This window comes from Hemiscyllium ocellatum, chromosome 7, assembly GCF_020745735.1.
Source record: "Hemiscyllium ocellatum isolate sHemOce1 chromosome 7, sHemOce1.pat.X.cur, whole genome shotgun sequence".
Classification (NCBI taxonomy): Eukaryota; Metazoa; Chordata; class Chondrichthyes; order Orectolobiformes; family Hemiscylliidae; genus Hemiscyllium; species Hemiscyllium ocellatum.
Window position 1 is genome coordinate 80,994,525 of NC_083407.1, and position 12,309 is coordinate 81,006,833.

General features: G+C 36.9%; 1 protein-coding gene across 1 annotated transcript in view; it reads right to left on the bottom strand.

The window, feature by feature from the left end:
* tmeff2a (transmembrane protein with EGF-like and two follistatin-like domains 2a) overlaps nt 1-12,309 on the bottom strand; it is a 93,236-nt gene that overhangs the window by 24,790 nt on the left and 56,137 nt on the right. The window contains exon 5 of the mRNA XM_060827389.1: nt 6,547-6,643. Within this exon, the coding sequence (XP_060683372.1) occupies nt 6,547-6,643 (97 nt within the window). The remainder of the gene's footprint in view (nt 1-6,546; nt 6,644-12,309) is intronic.

The window sequence follows — 12,309 nt, forward strand, 5'->3', positions numbered from 1 at the left end:
ACTCCATTTAATGTGACCTATCAGCCCCTTCATTATCAGTAATCATGGATAACTGAATTGCCCCATGGTGTTGTGCTATACCATTTTGCTACAGACCACAATCAGAACCAATATTCTACATAAGAATACTGTGGATTCTATGAAATGATGCATCATGAAATGATGAGATATACGTCTGTTCTTTTGATTTCTTTACACAACAATTCCTGATGCTTATGCCTGAAACATCACTCTTCTGCTTCTTGGATGCTGCCTGACCTGCTGTGCTTTTCCAGCGCCACACTTTTCAACTGCAATAATTTCAATGATAACACTGCAGACAGTCTCCAAGTGACAATCAGATATTTCACCCCTCAGAAAGAAGAGCTTGGAAAAAAGCAGGCTAATTGCTATATTAAATTGTCCACATTGTCATTTTTTGTTTCTTAGAATGGAACTCAATAGTGGTACACCAATACTATTTTGCTGTTTTCTTTCTCAAGAGGAAAAATAAAAATGAAGAAAACAGAAGCTTGCTATGCAAAAAAAAACTTTCAAACCAGACAGGCCTCAAATGAAAGCTTAGTGGCACAAGAAACAGCACATTTACCCTGGCTGCAGATCAAAAATAGGCTAAAAATCTGAATTGTATAATGAGTATATTTGCTAGATTTCAATATTGTTAAAGGAAGGAGCACATGACGTTAGAATTTAAAAATAGTGAAGTTATGCTAAACCTCTAGAAAACCTTGGTCAGACCACATTTGAGAGTACTGCTTGCAGACTAATTGCCATACAATAAAATGATGAGGAAGTGGAGGGGGTGCAAAGAAGATTTACATGGATGTGATCAGAAATGAGTGGGTACACCGGCAAGGACTAAAAGGCTGAGGTTTCATTTGTGTTTGGAATAAATAGGAATATGAGAAACAACTGAGTTGAGGTCTTAAAACAACAAAAGGGAAAATCTTTCCTTGTGAAAAGAAACAGAACAAACCTCTCCATCCCCCAAGACTGGTGAGATTGTAGAAATTGCTGTTGCAGGAAGTAGTTGAATTGAACCACATGCACAGTAGCATGGTGGCTCAGCAGTTAGCATTGGTGCCTCACAGTGCCAGGGACCTGACTTGATTCCAGCCTTGGGTGTAGAGTTCATACATTCTCCCTTTGTCTACATGGGTTACCACTGGATGCTCTGGTTTCCTCCCACAGTCCAAAGCTGTGCAGGTTGGTTGTTCATGCTAAATTGTCCGTGGTGGTGTGTAGGTTAGGTGGATTAGCCCTGGTAAATACAGAGTCATGAGGATAGGGTTAAGGTTTGAGTGTGATGCTCTTTGGAAGGTCAGTGCAGACTTGATAGCCTCTTTCTGCACTGTAGGGATTCTATGATATTGGAAAAGAAGCTAAACAGGCACGTGAAGGACAGGAAAGCAACATTAGTTTGAGATGAGGAAAAGGGAAAGCCAGTAAGCACTTGGTCCGGATGGAGTATTTCTGTCCCGTATATCATCTGTAATCCTATGTAAAATATTAATCTTTTCTTAAGCATCTTACATGATTTATATTGAATTGAATTGTTGATGTGCTAAAAGATTTGTGATTGGCTGTTTTTGCTGCTGTTAATAGAATCTTGTTCTGAACAAAATTCTGATTTAAACAGAACATTTCCCATCAAGCTGGTCAGTCATTTATTAGAATTCAGATGAACAGTGAAATAATCATGTTACAAACAACTCAATTGACAATCAAGGATTTAGACTTGTGTCACCATAGTCTTAGAGACCATAGGGGTTGCTCTCACATTAGAGAGAGAAGCAACTGGGAAGAGGTCGAGAAGGAGAGTCCATCATAGTAACCGCAAACCAGTGATAGCAATTGAACACATGCTGTTGGCATCACACTGCTCTGCAAACCAACCATCCAGCCGAATGAGCTAAACTGATCCTCAGGATTTGAAGTATTGTACTGATTTAGATAAATAATCAAATTTGTTTCATGACAACAACTTGCATTTGCATAAAACAATGTAGCAAGAAGCCTGAAGTTATTTTACATTAGTATTATTGCATAATATTTAAAAGCAAGCAACATAAGAAATTAGGAAAGTTGAGGAATATGAAGTATGTTTTAAAGAAAAGAGAGGTACAAAAGTGGGGCAAAGCTACTAATGGTGGAACAATTAAAATGAAGGATGCTCAAGAGGCCAGGATTAGAGGATTGCAGAAGGTTGCAGGGATGGAGGTGGTCAAGGATTTGAAAACAAGAACAGGAATTCTAAAACCGAAGTTATGGCAGGCTGGGTGATAATGTAGATCAGCAAACACAGAGGTGGTGAGTGGGATGTGGTAAAGGTAAGATACCGGCATTTGTGTTTTAGCTTGCTTTCAGTCTATGGAGGGAAAAAAATGGGACACCAGCTAGAATAAAATGAAATACTTTAGAAGAAATAATTCAGATGAGTCTTTCAGCAGCAGCTAAGCTGAAGCAGGGACAAATAAGTAAAAATAGATGTTCTTTCTGTTAATGTGGATGTGTAGTTAAACGCTCAACCTGAGGGACTCGACACTGCAGAAATGTTGTGTACAGTTGGCTCATTCTTGGAGTGGCCAGTAAAATGGCTAGAGATAGTGGCTAGGAAATGGACATTTATGGCAGGGATCAAAGACTGTATCTTGTACATGGCCTTTAAAGTGTCTTTACATCCTTCTCTTTAAACCACTATTAAACAAGAAATGACTTTTCTTTAGGTAATTGTATATTTAACAAATTATAATTTCATTACACAAATAAGCTATCAAGATGCTTGTTCATTTATTGCAGTCACAACCCTCTTGCCAAGAGTTGAGACCATTTAAGAACACTGAAATACAGGAAAATGTAAATGATAAAACATGTCCACGTGTTTTCATATGTAACATTATTATAAGTAAATAAACACTTGTGACAATAGATTGGTCTATGTGGATTTTTATATTTGCATTATGAAATAATTATTCAAACACATCATCACTTATACAGGGATGCTGTGGATTAAAAAAATAGATCTAGCAGTGTTATTTAGTCTTCAAGGCAGGGAGGTTAGATTCAGTCTGGGAGAGGCATTTGCAGTTCAAAACTGGCTTTTTCTCCATTTATATTTAGGACTAAGTGTATTTTGAGAAGTCCACGTTTGGTTGGAAAACATGGATGCATTTGGAAAAATGATATCATAAAATTGAATGAAAGTGGTATGTTGTTCAGAACCTCTAAATTCTTCCATCACAATCATCATTGTTTTGTAAATTCTGAAGTCTCCTATCTGGGAATGCTATGCAAATATCTTATAGAGAAAGTAGAGGCAAAATGTAAATGGTAACAAAATTAAGTACTTTATTTTCAGCACTGATCAGCAGCAGAAAGATTGTTCGGAATAGCTAATCATCTAGTAAACTCAGAGGTATGGTTTTCTAGAGATTATACTGAATTTAATGATAGGACAATGTTCCCTGTCAGCTAAGCGGCACAATCGGCAAGCTGAAACATTGAATTCCACATGTGGAAATTGCTGCTACACATGGAACTTGGTAGATTAAGAAAGACAATTACAGGGATTGTTGGTTTGCACTTGAATTTTTAAAAAATAAAACAAAATTATTTTTAAACCCAGACTAATTAACAGGGACACTGACTCCAGGAAATTATTAGTTATTGGGAGCAGGTCAGAAGGATTGCCAGGTTTGGGTCTGAAGGACATTGCTGATCTTTTTTGCAGATAAGTAACATAGGCATCTGTTTCACCTGGCCTTTGGGACTCCTTTCAGATGCTGCATTTCATGAAGCCTGATGGCTTTAAAAATAAAATTGATGTTAAAAGTGAATGCATACAGCCTCCTTAAAATAATTTGAGGACATAACTCCTGACAATCTGTTGGTCTCCTGTTCACGTTAGAATAAAAATTTAGTGGGCAGGAGATGATATTTCCTTTTTCCTTCAACCTCCTGATACCATGCCTTACAACATTTTTTTAAAAATCTAGATTGCATTTGGTACTTTGTGAATTAACTCCACGGAGGCTGGTAATCGATCACCAAGTCACCCTTTATTTACACACAAAAAGTCCTTGACATTGATCCAGCTCCCTCAGAGCCAACTCTCAGAGTGAACAGGATGTCTGACACTTCTTATCTGTCAGCCAGGGCTCCCTGATTGGACAAGGTTAACAGCTCCAATCAGGGAACTCATTCTGTGAGGTCCACTTGGCTGACCTTATAATCACGACACTGTATGCAAATCCAAAAGTATTTATTAAGTTGCTCTAATCTTAAAGAACAGGCACTGACTGATACGGATGATGCGTCACAAATGGAAAGACTATTTTATAAATGTTTATTTATTTTTGGACGATGGACCAAAATGGGAAAAAGATACCGCTTGAAATCGAGGAAAATGTGGAGGGAGATGTTAGAGCTGTAAAACAAGTTATTTGAACTCATTGGGAGTTGTATTTTCACAGTCGCTTTGCTCAAGCAGTGGGAAAGATGCTGGAACATACCCTGGGTACGTCTTTACATCAGCTTTGACTGTTGATTGAAAAACCAATCAGTACCAGTTGTGTGGGTCAGAAGTCAATAGCAGGACCACAACTTTGATTGGCTCCTGGGCAAGTGGACTGCATCTGAATCAATACAGGGGCTAAAATCTTTATAAAGATGGCACCCCTCTCTTTTTGCAGCAAAAAAAAACAAATAATAGCATAACAGCCAGATATTCTCAGTCTCCAATTCCTATTAGTTGTTTTCTCTAACCAGTGAGAGGCTAAACCATTAAAATGCCAACCTCACTCCAGCAGTAAAGAACTGAAGGAACTCAGGACGAAGATCAAAGATGAGAAGGATTTGGAAGAGGAAGAACAACACCTCATTAAATCCTACGGATTTGTGTTTTTACATTGTGTTGCTTAATTTTATTCCATTCATAACATCTGTTACTTTGTTTGTCTATGTCTTTCTGCGAGTGTGTTTATGCATTTATAAAAGAGACATTATATTAAAGTGTTATAAATTGATAATTCATGTTTTGTTTGCATGTGGTTAGAATTACTTTATTTGAAATAAATAGTAGTTTCTGGTTAAGTACAAGAAACCTGGTCAGTGTTTTCTGTTAACCCAAGTTTATCAGACAGGAAAATTGAGACTTTGAGTAATTTGATTAAATCTTTACCCTCGTGCCAATCCCAGAAGCCCTCAAATTCCTGACTTGTTCAGATTACAAGTCAATGCAGTAGTTACAGGTAATGAAGTGTGGGTACTGCCTTTCTTTACAAATTGGAATACAGTTGTTTTGACTGAATGATGCTTGACTCTCAGTTAAACAGCTTTTCATCCTGTCTTCATGGTTTTACAACTAATAACAGAAGTGTTCAAAGAAATACAAACAGAGCATTTTAATAAGATTATGATTTTTTTCTCCAGTTATGCTGGCACTAGCAATCTGGAAATTAATTTTCAATTCCAGGAGAAATGAAAGCAATTCTGGAGAGTTAGCAACCTTACCATAAAGCAGTTGGATTCAGTCAGGATATATTAAATGGTTTCTGGATGCATGTGTTTTTAGTCATGCTTAGCGATTCTCAAGAATTTTGAGGTTAAAATTTGAATGAAAATGTTGAGTTACATGTAAACCTGTGACTTATAGAATTAGGGCATAGACTAACTTTGTGATTTGCATTCAAACACATTTTGCAATTTCTTTATTGTTTTAGCAAGCAAATGATATATTCAGATATCAAGATTTTACTGACTTCCCTCAAATGGATTTTCATTAGTTAATTTAACTTAAAGTCAAAGCAATTCACAGCAATGAGTGTCCATTTATTGTGTGTAGCTTGTTATTTATTCCTCTTTGGAACAGCTACAATTCAGTTTGACTTCAGTGCTTTAAGGATTTTATAACCTTGCATAATATTTGTATTTTTTGCATCCTACAGTGACTAGGATGTAATGGCAAACTAGCAGGAGGAAGCACACGTCAAAATTATGCAAGTTCTAAACTAAACAATTTCCGATATGAACACAATTTCATAGCAGTTGGAGTTTGCTAGGTGATGGATATAGACCTTCTTAATTCTTGGTCAACATGAAGGCATGTTGCTGTTAGGGAAGAGGCCACCACTTTACATTTGATTTCAATGTCAAACCAAGCTTGGTCAGGTATGGGTCAGGTGCAGGGTAAAACCTTCTTTGGACCACCTAAGTTTTAAAGAAGTGTTCCAACTATATCATTACAAAATCTCCAAGTCCCATGTTAGACAATTTCAGAAATTAAGATTTGAATATTAATATTTAGAGTCAGGCTGAGACACTGCAGAGAACAGAGATCAGATTTCCATGAAGATTCAGAATTGCGAGATCGATGGATTTTCATCTTGTTGGAGGGGCTGAATTTAAATCCAGGTCCCAAATGTAAAAGCCACAGCTGATTCACTACGATAAGAACTTCTAATAATAAAAGTATGCAAGTGATGCTGTTATATTTTCAGTTTGTAGATATTAACAACGTTTATATTTGCCATTAAGTAATACATTTACCAAACATCTTCTGCATCTTCGTCACATTCTGCTCCAAATTGGCAGATATCGCATGATGAGGTTTTCTTCAGAATAGTTTCTCCAGAACCTTCGTTTCCTGCAGGTTAACATTATTTAGAAATTTTTTAAAAAGCAAAACATTGTGACTTAGTGATTTTATTTTTACTTTCTGATGAATACTAGAAATGGGTATTTTAAAAATGTTCCGGTTACATGACATTCCCTCCAAAAAGGATCTTTTTATGTTTTCATGGGATATTGGCGTCACTGGCAAGGTCAGCGAATTTCCTTCCCTGAAAGGCCTTGTTTTACAACAATCGATATTTTCATAGTCACATTTACTGAGACTAGTTTTATATTCCAAAATTAAGAATAGGGATTTGAATCTATATCTGAGGAACGTTAGCTTATAGTCCAATGACATTGCCACTGTCTCCCTAAATTCTTATCTATCTCTTATGTTTGACTTTGACAAAGTGCTAAGTTAAATTAGTGAGTAATTATTCACATTTCTTGCTTTTGTGCATTAACTACTGTAAATATTTCAGAATGTCTTATTTCTCATCAGAGGAGTGTCATAAGTGACTGCTTTGTCATGCTTTTTCTGGAAAATGTGACTGCATACTTTGATTTCTTTTTATATTCTTATCCCCCTCACATTTTTTAGATTAGATTAGATTAGACTTACAGTGTGGAAACAGGCCCTTCGGCCCAACAAGTCCACACCGACCCGCCGAAGCGCAACCCACCCATATCCCTAAAAATTACCCCTTACCTAACACTACGGGCAATTTAGCTTGGCCAATTCACCTGACCCGCACATCTTTGGACTGTGGGAGGAAACCGGAGCACCCGGAGGAAACCCACGCAGACACGGGGAGAACGTGCAAACTCCACACAGTCAGTCGCCTGAGTCGGGAATTACTTTTATTCAAATGAAGCTAATCTTATTCAAAACAGGCTTTAATTGAACTACAATTGAAATTTACCAACAACTTACTGCAGGAATCATTGTAACCCGTAACCCCTAAATAAGTCAGGATAAAATATAGTAAGAAGAAATTGTTGAGTCACATTCACAGTAATTATCTGAAAATAGAAAATGAATGCACTGCAGTATATTACAACCACAAAACTAAAGAGAATATGCAATTTAAAAACCTGTGCGAAACAGCACATAAAATGGAAATATTCTAAAGAGAATACTTCACTCAAGTGCCATTTATTTAATTTAAAAAGTGAGCTTAAATCAAGATTTCAGCTGTAATAATCAGATTGAAAAGATTGAAGACCTTAACCAAATAACTGCACTTTGAATGATATATTGATGGTATAATCAATTACAACATATATTATTACTATATGCATATACCATATAGAGTGAAAAATTATATGGAGCTGGGTTATATTCAGGGTGATCCCAGAATTTTTGGATCCCAGAATTTATGTTCTGAATTAACTTAAATATAGACTGCTAGGAAGTTTCCTCAGTTGTTCATGTGCATGGGAACACACACTATGGAAATGAGAAAGGCAAAACTGGAAGGTTGAAGGTCTGATTCAAGCCTATATTAAGCTGAAAGATTTTTTGCAAATTACTCCTGTACTGAAGGGTAGATTTTGCAAGCAATATTGAAGAGGGGAGAGGAAATCACAAGCAAATATAAATCAGCAAATTGATCAGCTATAGAAAAGAACTCAAGTTTATACAGTACCTCCATAGGAAGTCCCAACTTACTTCACACATGATATATTACCTTTGACGTGAACTCACTGTAGTAATGTAAGGAAACATGGCAGCTAATTTGCTCACAGCAAGACTTCTCATGCAGCAATGTGCCAAGTGGCAAAGTAAAGTTTTTATTATTGGTTGAGGGATAACAGCCGACTAGGACACTTGCAGAAAATCTTTACACTTCCTAGGATGGTTTCATGAGATATTTTATGCTCACATGGTCAAGCAAACACCTTAACCAGAACACAGTATATCCAAAGTACTCCCTTGCTATAGCAGTGAAGTGTTGGCCTATAATATGTTGCCAACTCTGATTCAATCAGGACTGGTGTCTTCATCACTGGGGTTCCCTGCATGGACCCTTACACATAGCAATGCAGGTCAGTCACTCAAAAAGGCCAGTCATAATATTGGTTTTGTAAATATAGGCATGGAAAAGTGTAATTAGAATGTAAAAAGATTATTTGCACAAGATAACAATTATGACAAGATCCATACCATTTAGAGTAAACTATTATGAAAAGGTCAATAAAGCTAGTGTGTAGTTTTAGTAGTTGTAGTAACAAAGTGATACTTAATATTCTAGGACTATTTTCCATGAAATAAAGAAGGTTAAGAAAACAGAGTTTGTCTTCAAAAATGTTTTAATTAAGTGAACAGGAAATTACTACTTCTTTTGTTTGGGGAATCAGTAAGACAGTGGAGAGATCTGGTTAAAGAAACTTCTTTAACAGAGGGCTGTTAAAGCATGATGTTTTCACCACAGGGAACAGTTCAGACAAAAGTCCAGTGCATCTTGGCAAGGTGATTAAGTAAACTAATGAAGCAAAATAGGAGAAAAGTTTACTGCCCTGATCATAACAATTTGGATTGGTAATAAAAATAGAAATACTCACAGGTCTGGCAACATCTGAGAAAAGGAAAAATATTAACACTTCAGTTTGATGACCTTTAATTTGAGAAAAATCATCAACCTGAAATGTTGGACTGAATTATCACAAAGAATATCCCTACCTGCCATATCTCTATTCCACTGGGTTGGCATGGGATGCAAGCAGCCTTAAAGCAGAGGCAGATGGATGGAAGGCTGGCAGGCTTGAATTGCTACCTTCATTTCCTGGGATGTTGGCCCAATTCTAACAATATTGGGCTATCAAACTCTCACTCCCTGCCACTTCACATACTGCCAGTAACCATATCAACAAAACCAGGTGGAACAGATGGCCAGGCATCTGATTTACCAGATGTTCTCATTATGAATGCTTGTCTGAGGTCCAAAGTAATTACTGGGACTTGGGCCTTAGTGGAATGGTAGCTTTGTTTAATTGACATTATCTCATATTAACTTGGTCTTACTTTGTGCTTGTTTTTAAAATGCCTCAAATGCTTATTTGCAAAACAAAAAAAAAGTGAATTCAATTAAAAGTTCCTTCAAAATGATCCAGTCCTGGTGTTCATTGTTCAAGTAAACCCCAAGGCTGAATTTTTTTGGATAGCAAGCATGGAGATTGGCAGGCATGGAATTTCATTGGAACATAGGAATTAAGAGCAGGACTACACAATTCAACACTTTGAGCCCGCTTTGCCATTTAACATAATAATGGCTTATCTTATCCTGGTCTCAACTCCACTTTCCTGCCTGCTCCCCAAAGCCCTTTATCCCACTTTTCATCAGAAACATATCTATTTCTTTCTTGAATCTGTTGATTGATTTTGCCAACTACACTCTGAGTCAGTGAGTTCCACAATCCCATTCCATGCAACTTATCAGATACTTGACTTGAATTTTCCTTTTGATATCCGAAAGCATGAGGGAATCACCCAACTGCCTGCAGGAGTTGCTGCCCCTCCAGTGGCAAACTAGCAGAGTCTATGATCCAAGAAGGCTTTCAGTGTTTGCTTGCTTGCTTGGCTTCAAATACAGCTGTTGGTGTCCCTAGGGTAGGTGTCCCCTTCCACAATGATGGCTTGGCTAATGAATGATGTGGAGGTGCTGGTGTTGAACTGGGGTGGACAAAGTTAAAAATCACAACACCAGGTTATAGTCCAACAGGTGTATTTGGAAGTACAAGTTTTCGGAGCACTACTCCTTTTTCACTAGCTACCTCACGAAAGAGTGGTGTTCTGAAAACATGTACTCCCAAATAAACCTGTCGGACTATAACCTGGTGTGAGATTTTTAACTTTGGCTACTAAGGTATTTAAAAAAATAAATTAAAGTTAAAAAAAATTGAAGAGAAAATGTTTCTGATAATGGAATGCCCATTTTCTCACTTAATTGAAAAAGGAGCCTGTTGCATCTTCAGTTCTCGAGGGCCTATTTGCTCTCTAGTTTCAAGAGCCACTTGACATCCTTAATTGGAATGGAGAGTCTGCCTTCTGGCTTTTAGATAGCCATTTAAGAAAAATCTGTGTTCACCACAGTGCTCTAGACTTTCACTGGATTATGTCATAGTCCTGATGTCTGCAATGAAACTCCTACAGAAAGTCTGAGCATCAACATTTAAGAGTTTCAGATCTTTTAAACGCTATTCTTTTCTATTCCTATTACAAAAGTAAATAACTTCTGACTTAACCACATTATATACCATCTGCTGCTTCTTACATATTCAATTAACCTATCTCTTTGCAGCCTGTTTTTCCTGTCCTCATAGCTTACATTCCATAGTATGTGCAGCATTATAATTATCAAAGGAACAGTCCACTTCACTGTCAACCATTCTTGGTAGCAATAACAGCCTTTGCTATTTACTCAAAATGCTGCACATACATTGTCACTCCAGATTTTGACATAAAATGAAAATGGTAGAAAAGCAATTAACTGGTTATGAAGCTTTTTAAATCATATCCTGATGTTGTGAATAGTTGCTACATAAATGCCGATTACATTTCTGCACTTTAAATAATCACAAATTAAATTTAGAAAAATATGGATTCTAAGAGTTGTGCTAGAAATGATTTTGCAGACCAGCCAGTCTCTCTGACAGAAATGAGAGTGATTCCATGCTCAAAAGCAAGTTTGTTCTGTTCCTAATATAGTGACCAACACTGTTTGACAGGGAAGGTTTAATGATAACCTGGATTTTGCTGCAATAATAATAGTGAAGTTGACATTGTAAGCCATTATCAAGAGCTAACATCAACATATGGAAATTACTGTCAGAAATACCATGTTCTGTCACAGGGTGTGCTGCTGCAGCACTCAGCATTTAAACAACAGCAATGCAGGAATGTAGTGTACTTGTCCACTTATTCCATGCTAAAAAGGACAAAGAAGTTAGGACTAAATAAAAATCGAAAGAACTGAAGATGCTTTAAGAAGGATTCTAAGGAAGGGTCAATGGACCCAAAACGTTAACTTTGATTTCTCTTCATAGATGCTGCCAGACCTGCTCAACTTTTCCAGCAACTTCAGATATTGTTTCCGTCAAGTTTCTGCATGCAGGGGAGTGAGAGAGCACAGCAGTTTTAAATTCCATAATAAGTTGTTAACTGAATGGCCTCCTTAATGTTCAAAATTAAATTTATAATGTGTAATCTCACTTCCGGAGGAGCAAATTAATGTTGACTTTTGAAAGGTTTTTTTAAAAGTACTTGCTATCTGTCTTTACTCTTCCTTCTTTTGTTACATCTGTATTTCCCCAATACTGATTTTGCTTGCTATACATTAATTCAATGCACTTTATATTTCCTGCGTTATACTTCCTAGTTGAAGTCTGCAGGCAAAACATTCATGTGATTTTGTTTTTCGGTACAAGAATCACAATTTGCAACCTACTCCCCTGGCCCAATTCAGTTTCTGGTCAGTAGTATCCATGGGATGTTAAATATGATGATTCAGTGGTATTAATGTGAATGAACTTCAAGGGGCAATGGTTAGATTCTCTTTGTTGAACATTGACAAGGCATGGCCCATGTGTGGCATGATGTTAATTACTACTTGTCAGCCAAATGTGGATATGTCTAGTTACTGTATTTGGAATGGACTGCTTCAGTATGAGTGATGAATAGTCTATTAACATACACCC